We start from the raw sequence: 25319 nt of genomic DNA on the forward strand, positions 1-25319 counted from the left end.
AGATTAGCTCTGCTAACAATGTCAAGTTCTTTCCTAATTTTCTCAATTTAAATATGATATTGCCATTGATGCCATCTGTTCATGCCCCTAATCTTTCTCAGGACTCTCATATCTATGGGCTCCAGTCTTTGATCAAATGTTTTACTTCTAACCCGGCTTCAGGGATGCCCAATATAACTGATACACAACAACATGGAGTTGGAATCCATGAACAAAAGATTTAGTCAAGCAATGATTAGGTGGAAACCAATTTCTAGAATGAATAATAATGGTAAATCTCAAAAAGAATTTGGAAGAATAAGAATTGTTCAGTTCTCTACCTCGACTGCAAATACATCCTCTGAAGAAAAAGAAAAATTTTACAGTCTCCTTAATAAGACCTTAATGATGACACATGATATAAAGAGCATACCTCTAATGGGGAACTTCAATGCTCGAGTTGGTACAAATAATCAGGGGTCAGATAATCTAACTGGTAAGCATAGTATGGGAGAGAAAATGGTGAATTATTGGTGTAACTGTGGGGCAAATATATAACTTAGTAATAGGTATCACAATTCCAGCATGAGGGAAAGCGCAGGTTGGTTGATTGATAGAGCCTCTGCTACTAATGGCTCGCAAAACAGTTAAGCAGGTTTGAGCACGGTTAGTAGTTAGAAGGGCCAATCGTTCAATGGTGTTGGCACATTCTCCCTCGATGAGTCTTTGGACTCCCTAGAGATGTCACATAATAATAATAATAAAGTAACCTGGGTGACACCAGATGGCAAAACACAGAATCAAAGAGATCATACTGCCAACAGCCAAAAGTGCAGGAAAGGGACCTTATTAGTACAGTAGAACAGGTTTTAGAATAAGCTAAAAGAAAGAAAGAGAAATAGTTATCACTGGAACCTTGGAGAATAGTTGATGAAAGTAAAAAAAATAAAGCAGAAATTATGTGCAAGAAATACTCTCCAAAAGGAAAATGAACTTAAAAATAAATATATTTTAAATAAAAAAAGTTAAACAGAGTTGCTACAAAAGATAAATGGCAATGGTTCAAAGAACTGGCATCGAGGGCACAAGACTTTCTGGAGAAGCTGTGCAATAGAATGTCCCAGTGAAGAAGGATCTAAATGGAAAAATTTTAGTGTCAATAGAAAAACAACAGGAAAGGTGGAGACAACATTTCAGTCAAATCTTACTGAATAGGGAAATCTTATTTCCCTACTGAGTGTTCTGGGCAAGATTTATGCCAGTATACTTGAGAAACGATTGAGAATTGTGGAAGAAAAGCATGGTGAAGAACAAGCTGGATTCAGGCCAAATAAATGCTGTCAGGATCAGATCTTCACTTTAGGACAAATAGTTGAGAAAGCATGGGAATATAACAAAATCTGTATTTAAGTTTTATCGATCTGAAAAAGGCATATGACAAGGTGCCAAGAGAGAACCTATTCAATATGCTACAGTTATATCGTGTTAATGGGGCATTATATCAAACAATACTTAGTCTTTATTTGAGTTGTAAGTCAGCAGTTAGAATTGAAGGAAGTACAGAAGATGGTTTAATGTTAAATCTGGTGTGAGACAAGGATGTACATTATTCCCGTTATTCATTATCGATATGGATCACATCATGAAGGAAAGTGGTATTAAACATGATATCAGAATTGTAGATGTTAATGTCAGCTCTTTGCTTTATGCGGATGATGTTATACTTCTAAATAAATCCGCTACAAGTTTGCAAGATTCCCTGACTAAATTGAATAACTGTTGTAATAGATATGGCATGAAGGTCAGTAATAAAAAGACAAAGACAATGAAAATAGGCAGAAAAATTGAAAATATCAACTGCATTGTGAATGGAGAACCTATAGAACAAGTAAAACATTTCAGCTACTTAAGCATGATTTTTAGTGAAAATGGTAAATTAAATATGGAAATAGACAACAGAATCAACAAAGCTGGTATGGTAGGAAGTCAATTGAATAAATTCATATGGAATAAGAGAGAAATTAGTTGGAACACTAAATTAGCTGTATACAAGACATTGTTCAAAGTTTTAACTTATGGATCTGAGAACTGGATCAGAAGTAAAACACTTGACCAAAGACTAGAGACTGCAGATATGAGAGTGCTGAGAAAGATTAGAGGCGTGAACAGATGGCATCAATGGCAATATCATATTAAAAACGAGGATATTAAGAAAGAACTTGACATTGTCAGCATCCAGGAATGCGTTAGCAGAACTAATCTCAGGTGGTATGGTCACTTAAACAGAATGAGCGAGGAAAGATTAGCAAAACAAGTGTTCTCTGCCAGGTTGGCAGGAAAACGACCCAGACGAAGACCAAGATATAGGTGGATTGATACTGTACAAAGTGCCTTAGACGATAGAAACATAAGATCTGATAATGTTGGAGTCTTGACAAGTAACAGACTGATTTGGAGAAAAATTGTAGATATGAAGTTAGTAATGATGAAAAATTTTCAGGTAGTACTATCATATCCTGTACATCAATTGAGGGTACATGTCAGAAATTTGATGATGATGATAAAACAACAAAATCACACAATAAGTACAGTAATCAACTTTAATAAAAGTAAAAATATTTCGTACTGAAAATAACAGTGCATGATCAGTGTGTAGAAACAACAAGTAAATCAAAGAACAAGTAATACAAAGTACATATAGTACATATAGCAATCAGTTTACTTTGAAAATGGCTATTGTGTACTAGAAATTAATATTAATAAATATTATAACTATTTTTGATGTTTTCATAAAATGAGAACCTCCTAAATTTGGGGGAAGGGGGGGAGAGGTAATCATTACACTTCTCTCTCTCTAAGCCAATGTAACCTGAATCGTGTACAAAACAGTTGAAAAATGAGAGCAAAATAAAGAAAATTTTTTTTAAAAAAAATTACCATCTCCTTTCAATGCATTTGCCAACATTTCCCGACACTTTAAACGAACAGCATTGGTGGTGTCTGCAGGGAAAGATGTCTGTTTTGGTGGCACCTGTTTCACAGCTGCTTGATTAACACCTATATCACTATTCTGTGATAAAGACTGATTGGCCGCACTTGAACTGCTATTTCCATTAGATGTTTCTGCCTTCTCTTTTGCATTGCCATTTCCATCACTTTTGGGATTACCTGGAGAACCTTAAAAATTATCAGAATAATTTTACATAGTTTATACACTAGAATTATGTTGAGAAAATGAGATCTTAATTTGAGGGGGAGGGGAATCTATTCTGCAATGCTTTGACAAACATTAATCTAATTGCAAAATATGCATATGTTAAAAAAATGTAAAATTATAAAGCTAATATTTCTTTAGTGTAATGTAACACTTAACATAATGAAGCTAAACAAACTGACTACTGAAAGTATACGAACAATCAAATCAAGGCAAATATATTATATGCTGAAAATATAGAGCAAATTATACTGCTCAAAATATTATATGTATCATTCATTTCAGACAAATTATGGAGACTACAACTGTGTTAGAAATAATTACTTTAATTTCCTGATGTTTCAAACTTCATATTAAGGTCATCATCTGGAATATACACATATATATATATATACAGAGACAGGCTATATTACATTTCAAACAGTATGCCAAAGAGACAATGATTTGATCAACAGTTATTCTACTGGCCTGACCTCTAGTGAAAAAATAAATAAAAACTACAAAGCTATATTCTATTTATAACATTATCAGAAAAAATTATTCATAGATAGTTTTATTACAGCAAAAGGTGTTTTAACATGAGAGTTGTTATATTAGAATTAAGATCCTAGATTACTTACAGTCCTATTTATAATTAACTCTTGGATGAAAAGGTTATGTGGATATATACATGGCTTCCATATTCTTGGCATTTTTAGACCATCATAATTGTTAAGTTAGGGTGGTTGATGAGAATTTCACAGGCCTTAAATTTACATTCATACTATGTTTGGGTGCGATGTAAACAACAGGTGCCTTTCCAGTCAATTCTATGTAGAGTATTCAGGGCATGATCAGAAAGGCCTGATTTACCATAGTTATTATATTTAATGTGCTGTTTATGTTCCTTTTTTTGGATAGGAATTGTGCATCTTGTTTCACCTATATAGCAAATTACAGGTGCAATGAATACGGTATACTCCAGGATGGGCCAGCAGAGGAAGTGCATCCTAGGATGGGTTGAATAAGTTCTTTAATTTTGCAGGAGGTTTAAAGATGACATTAAGATTGTATTTCTGTAGTATTCTGTTTATTTTCTCTGATACTCCTTTAATGTATGGAATGGTTACAGTTTTATTGTAATCTAGTTTATTTTTTTAAGTGAGATCTTGTGAAGGATTTTGTTGATGGTGTTTTGGCTGTAGCTATTTTTCAGAACGGTATTGCTGATAACTCATATTTTCACTCATTTTAATTCATATTTTCACTTGAACAGATCTTCAAAGCGCTATTTTGTTTAGTGTGTTAATGACACCTAATTTTTGTGTTGGTGGTTGTAGGAGTTTATGTGTATATACAGCAATCCCGCAATTAATGCACCTAACATGTTCTTTCAAATGGTCATATTAATCGAAAATGAACTAATCGAATATAATAACCTATGGGAAAAAGTAAATTCATTTCACAAATTCATTCTTTGATCCTTAATTTTTTTAATAAAAGAATTAAGGTATGTCTCAGGGAAAGGAAAACTATGAAGCTGAAAAACATTCAGAATATAAATTATTCTACTTCTTAACAAAGAATTGAGCTAACGTAGTTTGGAGGGCATTCTGTTTCTTTTTTTTTATACAACTGAATGTATGGCCTTATTGTCTCTTCTACTCTTCTGCAAAATTTACTGCTTGTCGCTTAATCAGAATAAGCCTCTAAGAATTGCTACTTAAAAACTTCGATTGTACAAAAAATAGTTTCAAATTGTGTCTGTGAAATCTCTTTTGGGCTTACTATCAGTGGTTAAATTTTCTTCATATTCTTCAGGATCTTCCCACTGTGCATCTAAATTTAGCAGGTTGGAATCACTCAATTCCTCAGAATGAGATTTAATTAACTCTTGGACGTTATCATTGTCAATCTCATCAAAATCCAGTTCATGTCCAATGTCGGCAATTTCCTCAACAACATTATCCATTTCGTTTGAAAAGCCTCTAAAATCATTTCCACAACATGGAAGAATATGCTTCCAAACAGCTCGCATATTGCTAGCAGTAATTTCATTTGATTTTCCGACTTTATAACCAGGCTGAGATTTCTCTGATTTGGCCAGAAAAAGTCTTGGAAGGCATTTGCTTTCAAAAAAGGCCAGTCTCATCGACATTAAATATTTGTTGGTCACAAGAGCCACCTCCTTCCACAATTTTCTTCAAAATCTCTGGATTAATTGGTGACCGACCACCTCCTTATCTGTACCTTTGCCGATGATTAGAACATTATGTAGACTATTTCTCTTTCGGAAAAGCTCAAACCACCCAGCACTAGTGTGGAATTCTTCTTTTCCATCATTGATGGCCTTTTCTTTAAATGTTGTAAAGAGACTTAATGGTTTTGATTTAATAAGGTCAGCATTTAGCAGGATCTGTTTTTGGTTACAATCTTTGTTCCACGTAGAAAGAAGTCTCTCTAATTCAATCATCATAATACTTTGATTTCGAGTGGTCTGCATGCATGGTGAACTTGAAGCAGCCTTACCTTTCCTTTGTATTCAGCAGCTTTGCTTAAAATTGCTCTTATAGTTGATTCATCCATTTTGTGTTCTTGTCATCTCTTTGCTCAGGACTTGCTTGTTCATTTTTCTTTGCTATTTCAAGTTTTTATTCCAATGAGATTACTTTTCAAATCTTTTTCACACTTCCACTTTTTTGCTCACTAATTCTTTTACTCATGATTAACGGTTGGGAAAATACTTTAAAATAAAAAAGTAAAGAAAACAGTTGCAAAGGAGGCACGAGATATGATCTGCAAAATGCTATGTGATAAGCAGACAACATCAATTTTGGCAGTAAATTTGGAACATAGTGTATGTGGAAATAGTGTAGCATGGTATGCCATTAAAAAAAAAAACTTTGTAAAATGTTTTAAATCGGTAACTAAATTATTTCATCCTGGTGAGTGACTTTTTAAAACAGCCATAAAAAAAGTATACCTAGGAAATTTTTAATATCTGTAACGTTTATTTTTAAGATGTACCCAGATGCACAAATCGAATTTTAGAGGTGCATTAATTGCATTTCGGTATTAAAAAAATGATGCACTATGGAGGGATTGCTGTATTGGCCAGTATGTGTAGGCTTCTGGTAAACAGTGAAGGAAAGACTGCCAGAAGGAAGACGAGTGACAAGTGTATCTAGAGGATAGCAGAAAAAACGTCTAAAAGCGATGTCTCCAGCGTTACATGCACTTTTAAACACTGCGCCACTCATTTCTCTTTCGTCATCGACATCTACGTCATCTTTCTTCACGTCACTTAGCGCCGCACGCGAAATCCTCTCGTAACCTACGGAGTGTAGCAGTAGGGGGGGGGGAGGCACCGTGCTTACTAACGGACATGCCTATACACTGTATTATGTGTTTCTGAAGTCGGCCATTTTGCAATTTTGAATATTATTTCTCTCCCAGCAATTGTTAGGTACTTACATAGTATTTGAGACTAAGCAGTCATACATAATAATAACATTTTTTTCACTACAATAAAAGATAAGACATAAAACTACATTAAGATTGCTATACAAGTGCTTATTCATTTCTGAAAAAATCATTACTTGCTCCAAGAGAGTGAGAACTATGTTAAGTCCGAGTGAAACATAATTTTCTTTAATATTTTGTTTCACTCCGACTTAACACCGTGGCATTGATCAACAATTCAATGTGACAGAAGAATTGTTAGCACTCGTACCTATGAAGGGAATGACGAAAGGCACTGATATTCTTGAAGCCGCCAAGAAAACGCTCCAGCATTTTGACCCTCAGCTCAACCAACCTTGAGGGTGTGGTAACTGATGGTGCCCCTGTTATGGTGGGAAAGAACAAAGGGTTTGTTGCTCTGCTATGGAAAGAACCGAAACTAGAAGGAAAAGATTTCATCCATTACCACTGTTTAATCCACCAGGAGAATTTTTGAGCAAAAACTATCGGATTTGAGAATGTCATGAAAGTTATTGCGACTGTCGTCAACATTATTAGGACAAGAGGATTGAATCATCGTCAATTCCAAGAGTTTTTGACTCGAGAGTGCGAAGCGGATCACAGCAATGTGGTTTATTATAGTGATGTACGTTGGCTGAGCAGAGGAAAGGTTCTTAAAAGTCTTTGACTTAAGGAGCAAAATACAGCAGTTCGTGTAAACCAAGGGGAATCCGATTGTGAAATTTAGCAGTCTGAAGTGGATGACAGACTTTGCCTTTGTGAACGACATCTCGTTGCATATGAATGACTTAAATACGTGCCTACAATCCAAAGATCAACTGGTGCACACTCTTTTTGATCACATTAAAGCTTTTGTGGCCAAGCTCAAACTTTGGGAGGCACAACTTACAAAAACAGACTTAACTCATTTTCAGCTTCTTGCTGAGTCCAACTGTTCGTATCTTGATGAATACACTACAAAATTAGCCATGTTGCGAAGTGAGTTCGAAGAGAGATTTAGTAATTTTCGTAACCAACAGTCTTCTTTAGATTTATTTTCAATGCCATTCAGTGTCAATGCTGCCGAAATGTCTGGATAAGTAACAACTCTTCTTTGAGAAAAAAATTATTCAATGTGCCCTTGCTTACATTTTACAAAGACTACATTTCTAAGGATGCATTCCCTAATCTTTGCCGGCATGCTTTGAAGATGTGCGCTTTGTTAGGAAGCACATACTTATGTGAGCAGTTCTTCTCCAGAATGAAGTATGTAAAGTCCAAGACAAGAACTGAGATTACGGACCAACATCTCGAGAATACTCTGTGCATAGCGACTTCCAACATTGATGCCAACATTGACAAGCTCGTCAAGGAAAAACATTGCCAAGTTTCCCATTGAAATTGTAAAAAATGAATGTTTTCTTCATTAAATTATCTTTTTTCAAGTTTTGATTCTTAAAGTCGATTTTTTTTTTTTATAGGATTTTATGTAAAGTATCAAATGCACAGAGTTTCTTGTGAACCTGGAAAGCATCTTACAATTCTAAATACTGCAGTATAGCTTAGTGGTCAGCGGGCTTCACTGAAATTTTTAATGTGGCTTGCACTGTCTGAAAGGTCCAAGACCCCTGACGTAGATCTTGGTCATATCTCAGACAAGGAAAAAAAACTAGTCACCCTAGTTTTATTTTTTTCCCTTGTAAAAAAAACCATCCTGAAAAAAAAAAAAGAAAAAAAAAAGTTCATTTTTGCCATTCTCATCCTGGCATCAAAACCTGTTTTGCTGATCCTACCTCTTCCATTCTGTTAAAGCATTCATAACACTTTAGATTAGCTCTGCCAACACATTTCAAGCATAATTATATACTTGATTTAATTGTTCCTTTCTTTTAGTGTTGCACAATGATCAGTATTCATTTTAGAAATTATGGACTTTACGATCGTGTTATAAATAACTATTTTAATTTCCTGATGTTTCGACCTTCATATTAAGGTCATCTGGAGAATATACAAATATACAAGGACAAGCTGAGTTACATTTCACACAGTAAGCTAAAGAAACAATGATTTGATCATCAGTTATTCTACTGGCATGACCTCTGGTGAAAAAAAAAGTCCATAATTTCTAAAATGAATGCTGATCACCATGCAACACTAAAAGAAAGGATTCTGATAATTCATGGAGATTCGACTCATAAGCAATGCAATCAATACAGTAAGTTGCAGATTCATGTTTCTGGTTTGATCAGTTGACTAGCATTTTTAAAATTTTGTAGGAACAATATCATTCCGAATTGCATCAAACTAAAGAGAAAATTTACCTCAACAAAGGCCCAATGAATATACTACTGCATGGAGAACGCGTTACTCAGAGAACATATCCAGGCTGCGAGAAAAAACTTGTCAGTTACTCAAAACCAGGTTCAGATTTTACAAAATGTAAAATCTGAACTTTCAAGTTACTTGAACGCAAATATTTGGATTATCCTTGAAAAGATTACAGACAACACGGTGAACCGTATCATTCAATCTAAGAAAGAAAAGCTCATATCCAAATTTCATAGACTAAAAGATCGACAAAACCAACGGACATATTTGAATTTCTTCACAGTAAACGTTAACAACCAACCAGACGCAAGAAACAACAAGAACCACCAATCGCCTGCAGGTAACATAGTTAACCTATCCAACCATGCCTTAAACAAAGATGAACTCTTGCTACTCAGCAAAGGTCTAAATTCTGTCGTAGCACCCAGATTGATGAATATGAACCTTAATATGAAGGTCGAAACATCAGGAAATTAAAACAGTTATTTATAACACGGTTGTAAAGTCCATAATTTCTATATGAATGATTTAATTGTTCCTTAAGTGCTTTTAGTAATTGTGTTAGTTATGATTATGCTAGCTTTATACTAGAAAAAAAATATTAGGCTTAATTACCATATATGCCAGTGTACAAGGTGATTGGGCATATAAGTCTAAATCCAAAATTTCTTTTTAAAATATTTATTGTGTGCTATACTCACTGGCATAAGACAACCACAAAGTTTGCACTTTCTGATGACATCCTGCACATTATTTTTACTTATGTTAAAGTAAAAGTAATGTGTAAAGATAAATATAAAACATATAAATCACAGTAGATATTCTGTACAAGACAATCAAGTAAAATTGTTTGATATGTATTATATCAATTTCTGGTTCTGTATATTATAATCTGCATGACCATGCTGGCAAGATTTCATCAGAATTTTAAATAAATTAAAATACAAACAAAAAACTACATGCTTATATTTATTCATGGCATACATTTATTAAATTCAAATATTTATATACAAAATATATTAATATACTAATATATTAATACAGTAACATGCTAATTAACATAATATAAAAATAATACCAATTATCCAAAAATGTTTACAAAATGCTTTATTAGTGAATTTTAATAAAATGCTTTTCACTTAAGACACTACACCATGTATTAAACCTTCATTTTGAATCAAACCATGGCGTCAATTCTTCATTCTCATCCTCTATACCATCCTTAAGCAATGTTTTCCCATGCTGAATTCAAAGGTTCAGATTTTATACTTTAAATAATAAATATACAGTGATTTATTCATGCAGATGAGGAAAAGAAAGGAATAGCAATAGTATTCAATATGCTAAACTGAGATAAACTTTATAATGAGTATTTAGATTTCTTCCAACCATAAAATGAATGTGACACATATGCTAGTAGCTTTTTTTTTTCTGGGTTAGGAAGGAAAAAATATACAATAAGTAGTACACATGAACCATTACATAACTCAAACCAAAGAGCTTTAGTTATGTAGGGAATCATTACATATGTTATGAACTGTTAGATGTAACAGTTCCTATATATTCAGTTTTAGTTGTGTAATGGTTCGTGTGTTTATTCGTTTGTGTGCTGCTTATTGTATATTTTTTTTTGTTCTTCCTAACGCAGAATAAACCTCTAGTACATGTGGCAAAACTAGTAGGTTTAACTATCTGTTTTCTAGTATTTCTAGTATCTATTTCTACTATTTAAGTAGAGTAATGTGGTTAAATTTCAAACTGGAAACTAGACAATAAGACTTATTTCTGTCAATGTCTCCTAGAAGGTTCTAGCAAAGAATGAGAGAAACTGTTTAGATCATTAGAGGACTGTTCCTTTTTTCCTTATACAAGCTGTCTTGGTATAAAGAAAGGTTCCTGTAATAGATTCTTGCTGGAGACCTAACACAAAATATGCAATGAATCCAAGATGTACAGAAATGTTCTGAGAACACATAGAGAAAAGGATAGGGCTAATAATATATCAAACCTTCCATATAGTAGAAAGTTTGCTATGGTGAATTTCCTTTAGCACGGCACCGATGAAGGCAAGCTTGAACAGGAACATTTCGGTAGTTTGTTATAGAAGCATGTTCACTACATACAGGGTGGTTCAAAATTCCACTTACAAACTTTGAGAGGAGGTGGAGAACATCAAAATCAACTATATTCACATAGGAAAGCATGACCAGAAAAGCCACCCGAAAATGATAGGTGGTGCTGTTCACCAGTACTCCAGGTGAGCAATTGAGGCTTCCTCATTCAAGCTTTTGACGTCATACGAAGAACATGTGTCATTTTACGAGCACTGAGATGTGTACTGAGTCACTAAACGTTTGTGCATTTGCATCAAAATTTGTGTGAATATGGATCATTTAGGGATTCCAGGCATGATAGTGGGCAACCATGATCAACACGAAATCCCGCATTGGAAGAGGAGGTGTTGCATCTGATGGACAATAATCCAGAGACAAGCACATGTGGTGTTGCCTCTGCTATAGGAGTATCTTGATCCAGTGTATTGCATGTTCCGCACTCGAGTCCTTACATCTATTTCATCTGCAACAGGTCCAGTTACTGATGGCCGAAGATTATCCTAGACATGTGGAATTCGTGCAGTAGTTTCTGCAGAAAAGTGAAGTAGACCCGGATTTTCCAACTCGTGTTTTACTCACGGATGAAGCTTCATTTACTTGCGAAGGGGTCTTCAATCACTACAATGCTCATGTGTGGGTCCATGAGAACCCATGTGCTGTGCGATCACTTGCTGCATAACAATGCTTTGCCATTAATGTATGGGCAGGTATCGTCGCTGACTGTTTAGTCAGCCCATGCCTGTTACCACCCCGAATGGACTCCTAGAAGTATCGGACCTTTCTGGAAGAAGTTCTGCTGGATTTACTGAACAATGTTCCAATGACTGTGCATTGGCAGATGTGGTTCCAACATGATGGGGCTCCAGCCCACTTTGGCATTTCTGTGTGTCAGTATTTGGACAGGTCCTTTAGGGCTCGATGAACTGGGCATGGTGGACCCGTCACATGACCCCTCACGCTCACCTGATTTATCGAGCATTAATTTCTTTCTGTGGGGGACCTTAAAGCCATGGTGTACGAAACACCTGTTGTCTCTGACATGGACCTCATGACAAGAATCACCATCGGCACTGCTAATATCCGGAAAACTCCAGGTATTTTCAAAAATATCTTTGTGTCCCTGTTAGTACCTTCCGGTGACATTTCCGATCATGCTTTCCTATATGAATATGGTAGATTTTGATGTTCTCTACATCCCTTCAAAGCTTGTATGTGGAATTTTGAACCACCCTGTATAAGTATTTGTTGTAGTAAAAACTGGCTGTAATAAACCAATCTGAAAGAAAGCTGTTCATAGGAAACTAGTCTTCAATAATTGTTTCCTATGAAATCACTCTTAAGTTATAAATTTAATTTCAGATTAGATTACATACATCTTCAAGGACCACCTTTCCTAATTGGGTTGTGGGGGTAGCAGCTGCAAGAGGAACTTCCAATGGTCACGATCCTCCGCCACCAAGCTCAGGTGTTCTGGTGGGATTCCCAAGCCTGTCCACCCAAGGTTTTGGATATAATCTATCCAGTGAGTGGCCTCCCACCCTCTGGCTAGACAAAGGAGGACTGCTGAGGGAGCCTCTCTCGTGGCATTCTGACCAGGTGCCCGTACCAACGTAACTGTGATCTCTCAACATGGAGAAGCAGCGGTTGAGTATTGAGGGTTTCCCGAATTGCAGAGCTTCTGACTCTGTCGAGTCTTGTCAGCCCGCAATCCCTCGAAGGAACCTCATTTCAGATGCTTGGATTCATGTCTGCATTCTTTCGGCCATTACCCAACTCTCATGACCATAGATGAGGAGGGGGACATAGACTGTATTGAAGACAGCCAGCTTTGCCTTCTGGCTGAACTCCTGCTTCAATACTACCGAACGGTCAAGCTCCCGCAATATTGCACTTGCTGAGCCAATTCGAGTATCTAGCTTTACATCCCACTTTCCATCACTCATGAATATGGACCCAAGGTATTTAAACTTCTCCACCTCCCTCAGTAGGACTCCGCTCACATGTAGAGTGCACTGAGATGCTTGTCTTGAGACCACAAATGTTTCAGTTTTGGCCACACTGATCTTCATTCCAGCTTCTGCACAAACAGCTACAAACCTATCCAGGGTCTGCTGGAGGACATCTGTGGAGGAGCTAAGCTGACCTAGGTCATCTGAAAAAAGCAGACGTCCAATGATACATCTTCCAATTCTGACACACTCACTGCCTCGGCTGCACCTATCAATCCAGTCCATAAATATTATGAAAAGGAGGGGTGACAGAACACACCTTTAGCAGAGGCCAACGGAGACTGTGAAAGGTTCAGACCTCATGCTGTTTACCCTGACACAAAACTCTGCGCAATCACACAGGGACTTGATGGCAGCTAATAGTTGGCCATCCACTCCGTACTCCTGTACTACTTGCCAAAACTTATCCCGAGGAACCCGGTCATATGCCTTCTCCAAGTCTACAAAACATGTGTAGACATTCTTGGCAGATTCCCAAGATTTCTCAAAGACTTGCCTTAAAGTGAAGATTTGGTCAGTTGTGTTTCTACTGGGGCAAAAGCCACATTGTTCTTCCTGGAACTTTGACTCAACTATGTTCCTGCACCTTTTTTCTAAGCACCTTGCATACACTTTCCCAAGCAGGCTGAGCAGAGAGATGCCACGATAGTTGCTGCAGTCCATCTGGTCTCCCTTCTTGAAGACTGGTATTATTATGCCTGTCTGCCATTGCTTTGGTAGTTGCCCAGATATCCAAGCAGCCTGACACACTCGAGTCAACCAGAGAACACCGTCTCGATTTAAGGCTTTTAGCATTTCGGGCCAAATTTAATCATCACCAGCCATGCCCGATTTTAGCAATTGTATTGCTAAATGGATCTCTTCTGTTGTGAGACTAGTCATCGCCCCGATCTGCACTTCTTGGATATCCACAACCGCAGGGCCACCTCTGGATTAAAAAGGTTCTCAAAGTATTCCCTCCATCTGTGGAGGATATCCTTCTCGGTTGTTAATAGTGTACCACCAGAGGCCTTAATTGCCCTTGCTGTGCATGATTTCCTCTCTCGAAGGTGGCAGATGGTTAGGTTAAAATACTTTGTTTGCATTTGCGTAGGATGAGTCTAATCTTTCTCCAAAGGATTCCCAAGCATTCAAGAGCCTTCTGTTTTGCTGTCTTTATTGCCCCTCAGCAGCAGCTTTCCGCCCCTCGGCATACTGGAAACGCATCTCAGGTGACCTGACCCTAAGCCATGTAAGGTAGGCCTCCTTTTTTGCCCAGACAGCTTGTTGGACTTCTTGGTTCCACCAAGGTGTCCTTTTCTCATTGCCCGTCGCCATGCCGAGCCGCTTTCTACCACAGCATGAGAGTGCAAAGTTCTGAACAGCTCCCACTCCTCCTCAACATCTGCAGTATACTTGGGAATCTCTTTGAACCTGGAGGAAATGTCATCTGCAAAATTGCTCCTCACAGTCTCATTTTCCAGTGCCTCCCATTTCATGCAGTATAGCTGCTTAGGCCAACCAGCATTGATGGTAGCATCTGGTTTCTGAAGCCACAGAGTGCAGACAACAAGGTGGTGGTCAGCTGACAGTTCTCCCCCCCTCTCCTCGCACAAACGTCCAATACTGAAAAAAATAGGTCTGTGAGACTATAAAGAAATCAACCAGAGACCTTTGTCCAAGTGTATCTCTATACCAGGAATACTAATGGACTTCTCGGTGCTGGAAGAAGGTGTTCATTATGGACAAGCTGTTAGAACAGCAGAAGTCCAATAATTTCAACCCATTCGCGTTAAGGTCAGGGTCGCCGTTCCGCCCAACCACATCCATCCACGTCTGGTCATCTGTTCCAACATGTGCATTGAAGTCACGCATTAGCAGGACTGATTCCATGTCTGCCACCCTGTCAAAAGCAGCATCCACTTCCTCTAGGAAGGCAGAATATTCTGACTCCAGATTAGGTGCATAGACTTGCACCACAGACAAACAGACAAGTCATGGTTTTTCATCTGGAGCCTTAACACACATACCATCCCCCCCCCCCCCCAATGGGATCCACTCAACAACACAGTCTGACAGCCAGAGACTTATGAGAATTTTAGATTAAATTCTCTAAATCTGTCATTCACAGTTTCCTAAAGAAAAAAAGAAATTGCAAATTTTTAAAACAAATTCTATTTTATGTCTTGAGATTTAAGTATATAATGGCTGAAAAATCTACGTTTTCATAAAAAGAAAAAATAACTAATTATTGGTGTTCAGTCATGTTTTTAGAAAGCTCCAGTAAAATTGGTGACATTTTGTCTTTGATTTATTGAGTTTTCATAAATTAATTGGTGTATTTTTAGTAATTATTGTAGTTTTTATTGGATTTATTATATTTATTGCATTCAGTAATATAATTGCAGATATATTGTTAAATTTAGGTTATTTTAGATTTTTTTAATTGAAGAAACTCAGACAGGACAAGAAAAATAACATGAAGAAGAAGAAAAAGCAGGTAAGGTAACAATGAATAATTATATCAACAACAAGAGAAGTTGGTTAGAATATAAGAAAAAAAGAAGTAATATGGTACAGTGATTCGATAACAAAATCTATGCTTGCAAAGGAGTCACTACTATGAGCATCCTGGGAGCAAAAATTAAAGATATGGCAAATGTAATAGAGAAACAGAAAGAAAAGTAAAGACAAGTAAAGTAAATTGTAGTCTTGTTGGAACTAATAATTTAAGCAGTGATAAATATAGTAGTATGAGAGAGAGAGATGTGAAAGGCTTGTTGGAAAAAGCAAGGAAAAAAAGTGAGAGAATTAAAACTTTTAGCTTATTACAAGGATACAATAGAACTGATTTAATGAATAGGCTGTGTAGAAGAAATGGTTGTGAGTTTTTGATGTGCAGAGTAAGTTTGCAGGTAGAAAAGATTTGTATAAGAAGGATGGCCTCCACTTGAATGGATTTGTATCAGGAGCCAGAAGAAATTATTAACTGGGTTGAAACCTAATGAAAAAAGTAATGGGAATCTAGATCACCATGCCAGGAATGGTTAAAATGTGTAAGTTCAGCTATGGTATGTAAAAGTGACAATGATATGAATCTAGTGAGAGGATGGAAATTTATGCTTTTTGAGTGTCATGTATAGAAAAGAGAAAGTTACCTAACTGAGCCAAGCAGACTGTAGATATAAGTATAACAAAAAACCAGAATATAAGTTGTCTATGCACAAATGCAATACTAAAGGAGCAGAGTTTATTGCCTTTCTGAATACCTTTTGGCCTAAGATTATTGGTAGTAGTGAAACCTGGCTATCGGAGTCAGATGTAGTAAATAGAATGGAGTGTAAAGCATAAGATATTTTAAGAAAAGAAGAAATAGAAGATGAGGGAGGAGTACTACTACTACTAATATCAGATAATGTGGAATAGAAACTCATGAAAGCAATGTTAATGTCCCATATACCAGTGAGTTTGAGCTATCTGGTGTGAAAGCAAAGCTAACAGGATAAAACATATAGTGCAGTGCTGCTATAGATCTCGCAGTTCATTTGCTAGAGATGAAAAAATGCATTGCCAAATTACCCTAACGGACACTAAACAAGTAATTATTATGGGTGACTTAAAACTATCCAAAATATTGATTAAGCAAAAGAGAAGTCTCATGATAAAATTGAAGAATTTATTGAGCTGTTGCAAGACATCAGTTAAGAATGTGAATGTTTCGCTACATTCACACCATGTGAATGTTATTTCATATCGAAAAGAAGAACATGTAAGAAAGTTTTAAAACAAAAGTTGAGCAGCTCTCAGATCTGAGATATAGACTAAAATATGCAAAAATTATTCAAGAAAAAATGAGAGTACAGGAACCAAACACTGGAGATTCACTGGCAAGCCCTCACCATATGCCTCTTTGATCAGCCAAAGAGGAATGTGGTGAGGTTGTCTGCAAGGATAGAAAAAAATCAGAACTCCATGGTGGTCACAGGAAGTTAAAGAGTTAGTGAATAGAAAAAAGCATATCAAAAGTTCCTGGCAAATAAGTCAGCTTGTGCTCTTAGAGAATACAGATACAAATGTAAGAAAGCTAAACAATGTGTAAAACTAGCTAAACAAAAGTCATGGGAAGACTTTGGTAAGAACATAGAAAATAAATATCAAGAATGGGGCAAGATATTCTGGAGGTTGTTGAGGAAGCTCAGAAATCGAGGAAAGAGTGCTATAAAAGTAATTAAAGATGATAAAGGTGACACGAAAACTGATAAAAAAAGATAACCTTGAAGTATGATTAATTGATATAATTGCTAAATGAAACAATCAGTGACAGCACAGTGGTAAAAAACACTCAACAGGAATACCTATTCATATTTGAAGTAGAAAAAGCCATCAAAAGCCTAATGTGGAAAGGCAGCAGGAGTAGATGATATTCGACCAGAAATGCTCAAGATGTATAGAGTATATAGTATGGAAGTTATTTCATGGCCACAGGGTGGCCATAAAATAACTTTCCCCTCTTTGGAGGCATCTTTAGCTAAAACCAATAAACGGAATGAGACCAAATTTTATATCGAGACTTTTACAGCAAATCACCAAAAAGATAACATGTAATGGTGACGGTTTTATCTTACTTCACAATTGAAGCAGAACCGGAAGTATCGTGTGCTGAAGCATGTATGCATGAAAGAACGTGGTAACTAGTTACCACGTTCTTTCACTGCTGGATAGCATTGAAATCATTGATTTACTGTTCTTAAACAGCTGGATAGAGCGGTTTAAGTGAGAGATAGATATGTAGTAATATGGAAGAGTTTTTCAAACAAGTTAGAAAAAAGTTCTGTTAGTAGTGATCTTTCAGAATGAAAGTTATTTAGCTTTTATGTTACAAATGTAACTGGAATAACAGTTGTGGAAGAAATTTATAGGAACTTTGGAACTTGATAAATGAAGTTTTGTCTCATATAGGAAGAGAAATGTTTATTGGATATTAAAGGTTACATTAATGCAGTAATATTTTAATGGCTATTTTGGAGGATACAGTGAGTTGATTTTTAAGTGTTTGATAATTTTTTTCCTCAGGAATCCTTCATGCAGGAAGGAGGAGGAAAAGATAGTGAGTCTTGAACATGAAGTAGAAAGAAGAACCATTTTTGTGGGACTTTTTTTATTAGAAGGCATTTAAGGAGAAACACTGGGTAGTGTTTGAATTTGAAGATTTTATTGTTAAGTCTGAACTTTTTGTATCACTGAGAATAGGAAATCTATAGTTATTTCCAAGATGAAGTAGTTTACAGGAGAAGAACTTTTTCTGCCAAAGAAATAAACTGTTTTTTTCAAGAGAGGTCAAGGTGCGGTTAAGTGACAATGTTCTTTTTAGCGGGGTGCTTAAGGGTCAAAGCTGTATAACTGAGAGGAGACCTCCACATAGCCTTTAAAGGAATGCGGAGAACCGACCAGGGCTTCTGACCTAATGTCCAATCCTCACCTTCTCGTGGTGCACCCTGTTGGGTATCTACTTTGATAATGAACGAACGAGGATGGGCTGGCAATTTGGGATTTAGCCGAATTAATTTTATTCTTATTGGTTAAACCAAAATAAAAATTGATTGTACAACACGACAAAATTTCCTGCCAGCTGGGGCGTCGCCCGGTTAAACAAGGCCCCCGTTGTTGTCGCCAGGGAACAAGGGCGAACAACGAAAAGTCAGCTACTGGAACAAATCTGAAAACAAACCCCAACTCAATATCACCAGAGTTAAAGGTACTATCAACGTAAGAAGCCTGCATGGCAAAGAAATGGAGCTAGCTAAGGAATTAGATAAGTACCAGATCGACATAATAGGGGTGACTGAAACAAAAAAGACCAAAACTGGTGAGATCTTTCTGAGCAATAAATACAAAATGTTATATTCAGGCAATGACAATCAAGGAAAAGAAACAGTAGCCATAGTATTCAACACAAAATACGAGGCTAATCTTCTTGAATGGCAGTCAGTCTCAAGTAGAGTAATGTGGGCAAATATGAGAATGGGGAACTGGACAATGAGACTTATTTGTGCCTATGGTCCCACAGAAAATTCCTCCACTTCTAAGGTAGAAGTGGAGGAATTTTTTGAGGCTTTAGAAAAAGCAACTGACACAATGAAAAAGGAAAAGTTGGTCCTTGTTGAGGATCTAAATAACAGAGTAGGAAATGATTGTGAGACATACAAAAATATTTTGGGAAAATTTGGAGAAAAGAGCAAAGCTAATAATCATGGCAAATATCTGTAGGATTTCTGCTGAGGACATGGACTGGTTATTACTAACACCATCTTCCAACATAAAAATGTGCACAAATTCACATGGAGAGAAGAGGCAAGGAATAAGAAAAGTCTCATTGACTATGTTATCGTTGATAGTAATGTTTTCTCCCTGGTGCAGGACACCAGAGTGTACAGAGGATTTGAAATTGGAAGTGATCACTATTTAGTCTAGAGCAGGATAAAATTAAATTTCATATTGAAAAGAATAACATGTAAAAGTTTTAAAGCGAATAAAAGTTGAGCAGCTCTCAGATGTGAACTGTAGACTAAAATACAGAAAGATTATTGAAAAGAAAATGAAAGAGTTTGAGAACAGGAATCAAACCATGGAGATTCAGTGGCAAACTCTGAAGAAAACATTGATTGATTCTGCCAGAGAGGCATGTGATGAGGTTGTCTGCAAGGATAGAAAAATTAGAACTCCATGGTGGACATAGGAAGTTAAAGAGGCAGTGAAGGAAAAGAAGAAAGCATATCAAAAGTTCCTGGCAAATAAGTCAGCTTTTACTCTTACAGAATACAGAGACAAATGTAAGAAAGCTAAACAGTGTGTAACACTAGCTAAACAAAAGTCATGGGAGGACTTTGGCAAGAATATAGAAAATAAATATCAAGAAGGTGGCAAAATATTCTGGAGGTTGTTGAAGAAACTTAGGAATGGAGGAAAGAGTGCTGTAAAAGCAGTTAGAGATGATAAAGGTGACATGAAAACAGGAGAAAAAGATATCCTTGAAGTATGGAGTAATTACTTTGAAAAACTGCTAAATGAAACAAGCAGTGATGACAGCACAGTGATAAAAAACACTGACCAGGCATGCAGTCAGGAATACATATCCATACTTGAAGTAGAAAAAGCCATCAAAGGCTTGAAATGTGGAAAGGCAGCAGGAGTAGATGATATTTGACCAGAAATGCTGAAGCATGGTGGTATAAAAGCCTTACAGTGGCTGCACTGCATAGTTCAGAAAGCCTGGACAGAGGGACGAATTCCCGATGATTGAAGTAGAGCTCTCATAGTACCCATATATAAAAAGGGAAATAAAACTGAATGTGAGAATTACAGAGGTATTTCCCTACTGAGTGTTCCTGGCAAGATCTATGCAAGTATACTTGAGAAACGGTCGAGAAGAATTGTGGAAGAAAAGCTTGGTGAAGAACAAGCTGGATTCAGGCCAAATAGAGGCTGTCAGGATCAGATATTCACTTTACGACAAATAGTCGAGAAAGCATGGGAATACAACAAAGATCTGTATTTAAGTTTTGTCGATTTGGAAAAGGAATATGACAAGGTGCCAAGAGAGAAGTTATTCAATACGCTGCAGTTATATGGTGTCAATAGGGCATTATATCAAGCAACACTTAGTCTTTATTTGAGTTGTAAGTCAGCAGTTAGAATTGAAGGAAGTACAGGAAGATGGTTTAATGTTAAATCTGGTGTGAGACAAGGATGTACATTATCCCCTCTGTTATTCATTATCTATATGGATCACATTATGAAGGAATGTGGTATTAAACCTGATATCAAAATCGGAGATGTTAATGTCAGCTCTTTGCTTCATGCGGATGATGTTATACTTCTAAATCCACTACAAGTCTGCAAGATTCTCTGACTAAATTGAATAGCTGTTGTAATAGATATGGTATGAAGGTCAGCAATAAAAAGACAAAGACAATGAAAATAGGCAGAATCATTGAAAATGTCAACTGTGTTGTGAATGGAGAACCTGTGGAACAAGTAAAACATTTCAGCTACTTAGGCACGATTTTTACTAAAGATGGTAAATTAAATATAGAAATAGACAACAGAATCAGCAAAGCTTTTATGGTGGGAAGTCAATTGAATAAATTCATATGGAATAAGAAAGAAATTAGTCGGAACACTAAATTAGCTGTATACAAGACAGTGTTCAAACCAGTTTTAACTTATGGATCTGAGAGCTGGGTCAGAAGTAAAACACTTGACCAAAGACTAGAGACTGCAGATATGAGAGTCCTGAGAAAGATTATAGGCGTGAACAGATGGCATCAATGGCAATATCATATTAAAAATGAGGATATTAGGAAAGAACTTGACATTGTCAGCATCCAGGAATGCGTTAGCAGAGCTAATCTCAGGTGGTATGGTCACTTAAATAGAATGGGAGAGGAAAGATTAGCAAAACAAGTGTTCTCTGCCAGGTTGGGAGGAAAACGACCCAGAGGAAGACCAAGATATAGGTGGATTGATATGGTACAAAGTGCCTTAGACGATAGAAATATAAGATCTGATAATGTTGGAGTCTTGACAAATAACAGACTGATTTGGAGGAAAATTGTAGATAGGAAGTTAGTAATGATGTAATTTTTTCATGTAGTACTGTCATATCCTGTACACCCCTTGAGGGTACATTTCAGGAATTTGATGATGATGATGACTTTTGAAGGCATGGGAAGATGATTTCCGTGAAAAAAAGATTTAGTATCAAAAGTCGCCAATAGGGGAAATTTTGGCGCTGGCAGAGCCGAAAACAAGTGGATAATTACGTTAAAGGCAGATGGAATAACAACATTTCGACGGTGTAATCGACAGCCACATCACCTCATTCCAGCTGGATATGTGGTGCGTTACAATGATAAAAAGAATAATAATAATTAAACTAAAAAAAAACTTGTGAGAAATTAATGTAGTGATTGAACTCACAGGAAATATTTTATTCATCAGAATCAGGGTCCCCTGGACCACATAGACGATTTTCAATGTGCTGACCTTTCTTGTGTACAACGAATTGCATCTGTGTGACATGCTATACAGCTGAGTGTAAGAAGTCGGATGTTCATAACAGCCCATTTTATGTTCACTTTCAAAACAATAAGTAAAGCACGAGAAGGCAAGGTAGGATGCATATTGAGCATAATTCGTCAGTCATTCGAATAACTGCCTGAACGTTCCCAACCCCTTTTTAAGTGGAATTGGTGGCGCTGCTGTCACATACGCACAGTAAAATTTGCATAATCCTTTTTACCTGCATTTACTGCAAATATTTGACTGCTTTTGGCTCCACCAGCGCCAAGATTTCCCCTGTCGGCGACTTTTGGTACAAAATCTTTTTTTCGCAGAAATCATCTCCCCATGCCTTCAAAAGTCTCAATATAAAATTTGGTTTCATTCCGTTTATTGGTTTCAGCTACAGATGCCTCCGAAGAGGGAAAGTTATTTTATGGCCACCCTGTACAGTGGCTGCACTGCATAGTTCAAAAGGCCTGGACATAAGGACGAATTCCAGATGATTGGAGTAGAGCTCTCATAGTACCCATATATATAAAGAAGAGAAATAGAACTGAATGTGAGAATTACAGAGGTATTTTTTAACTGAGTGTTCCTGGTAAGATATATGCAAGTATACTTGAGAAACGGTTGAGAAGGATTGTGGAAGAGGAGTTTGGTGAAGAACAAGCTGGATTCAGGCCAAATAGAGGCTGTCAGGATCAGATTTTCACTTTATGACATATAGTTGAGAAATCATGGGAATATAACAAAGATCTGTATTTAAGTTTTGTAGATCTGGAAAAGGCATATGACAAGGTGTGAAGCAATGCAAAATGCTACAGTTGTATGGTGTGAATAAAGCATAATATCAAGTAATACTTAGTCTTTATTTGAGTTGCAAGTCAGCAGTTAAAATTGAAGGAAGTACAGGTTTAATGTTAAATGTGGTGTCAGACAAGGATGTACATTATCCCCTCTGTTATTCATTATCTATGTGGATCACATTATAAAGGAAAGTGGTATTAAACCTGATATCAAAATGGGAGACGTTAATGTCAGCTCTAAATAAATCTGCTACAAGTCTGCAAGATTCCCTGACTAAATTGAATAACTGTTGTAATAGATATGGTATGAAGGTCAGCAATAACAAGAAAAAGACAATGAAAATAAGCAGAAGCATTGAAAATATCAACTGCATTGTGAATGGAGAACCTATAGAATGAGTAAAACATTTCAGCTACTTAGGCACGATTTTTAATGAAGATGGTAAATTAAATATATAAACAGAGAACAGAATCAACAAAGCTGGTATGGTAGGAACTGAATAAATTTATATGGAATAAGAGAGAAATTAGTCAAAATACTAAATTAGCTGTATTCAAGAACGGGAGAGGAAAGATTAGGAAAACAAGTGTTCTCTGCCAGGTCGGCAGGAAAAAGACCTCGAGAAAGACCAAGATATAAGTGGATTGACACATTAAAAAGTGCCTTAGAAGATAGAAATATAAGATCTGATAATGTCGTCTTGACAGGTAAAAGATTGATTTGGAGGAAATCTGTAGATAGGAAGTTACTAATGATGTAAGTTTTTCATGTAGCACTATCATATCCTGTATACCCCCTTGAGAGTACATGTCAGGAATTTGATGATGATGTTTTGCCACCAGTTGGTGACATCAATCATGCCATACTGTCCTAGGAAGTAGCTAAATATATGGATGTTCCAATTAGGATAGGTTACATGTTGAACTACAAAGCTGAACATTATGATAAACTCAGGAGAATACTATCTTTGGTCCAACGATATTAGTTACTGAATGATATCAGCAATTCATGGGAAGCTTTGAAAAGGTGCTTAAATGAAACAGTATCTAAATGTGTACATCTGTATCTACAGTTCAAAGAACAAACAGGGCGAGAGTGAAAAAAATGCAACTTTATTAAACAAGAGATCCATAAAAAGAAGATGACGTAGAAATGTGATGAGAATGAGAGGAGGTATGAAGTCTATAATAAGCAAGCCAGAACAGTCACAAGTGTTATACAGAAAACTAAATCAGAGTATGAAAATAAATTGGGTGTGCAGTAAAAAGCAACCCAAATGAATTTTATTGCTATGCAGCAAGAAAAAAAAAAAGAATGTCGAAGAATAACTTTAGTGAATGCAGAAAGTACCCTCACATCAAAAGCAGATGAGATTGTTCAAATTCAGCAATAGGGAAAGATGGGATATTAGCACATGTACTAAAGGAATGTTCAGCCTGATGGCTTGATTTTTACATGTTTGTATATCTTGGGTCTCAGCTCTGGAAAGATACAACAGTGGAAAGAATATAGGATAGTTCTATTGAGGGTGGTGCAAACACTGCCATGCTTAACTACTGAGTCACTACCTCTGGAGTAGTGGTGAAGATTTTCGAAAAGTCAGTAAGAACTTGCATACAGAAATGGGTTGAGAGACAAGTTAAACTTGACAAAGAACAGCATGTGTTTACTAAAGGGAAGTCATGTCTTAGCAATTTGCTCGTATTTTATAATGTTATGGCTGAGCTGGATCAGATATACTATGATACCGTTAGATTTTTTAAAGGATACCATGAAAGGCTGTTGCATAAATTGTAGAATATGGGATTGGAATATAAACTATTGACCTGAATAAGTAGGTGGCTGAAGGATAGATATTAGAAAGTGGTATATGGCAGATGTGAATCTACCAGATTTAAGGTAACCAGTGGTGTTTCACAGAGACCAGTTTTTGGGATATCTATACATTAATGATATCGGGAAGGACCTGGCAGGAGATACTTAACTGTTTGCCGATAATGCAAAGATAGGCAGGCCAATTAGAGATACTACTGATATATATCATTTACAGCATGATTTGAATAACCTGGAACAGTGAGAAAAGGCTGTCAATTCAATTATTAACTGTAAAGTTTATGCATTTTGGCATATGAGATTTCCACGAGCATATTATATTAGTGGAGTTATGTCAAAAGAAACTGATGAGGCTAGGAATCTTAGAATTATGGAGGAGAAGAAAGTAAAGTTCCAAGTCACATTGCAAAAATTGTAGATACAACTCAGAGAATAATTGCAATGTTAAATGAACACTGACATGTTAGGATAAGGAAGCCATTCTGACTCCTTACAAGGTCTTAATACAACTTCACCTGGACTACTACATGCAGATTTGTTCTAGCTTTGGAG

General features: G+C 36.5%; 1 protein-coding gene across 1 annotated transcript in view; it reads right to left on the reverse strand.

Moving 5' to 3' along the window:
• Positions 1-25319, reverse strand: part of TfIIS (RNA polymerase II elongation factor) — a 163861-nt gene that overhangs the window by 69852 nt on the left and 68690 nt on the right. The window contains exon 4 of the mRNA XM_090410830.1: positions 2917-3156. Within this exon, the coding sequence (XP_090266956.1) occupies positions 2917-3156 (240 nt within the window). The remainder of the gene's footprint in view (positions 1-2916; positions 3157-25319) is intronic.

The sequence above is a fragment of the Typopeltis vanoorti genome, chromosome 20, assembly GCF_054136105.1.
Source record: "Typopeltis vanoorti isolate ZY-2024b chromosome 20, IOZ_Tvanoo_1.0, whole genome shotgun sequence".
In the NCBI taxonomy this organism is placed as follows: domain Eukaryota; kingdom Metazoa; phylum Arthropoda; class Arachnida; order Uropygi; family Thelyphonidae; genus Typopeltis; species Typopeltis vanoorti.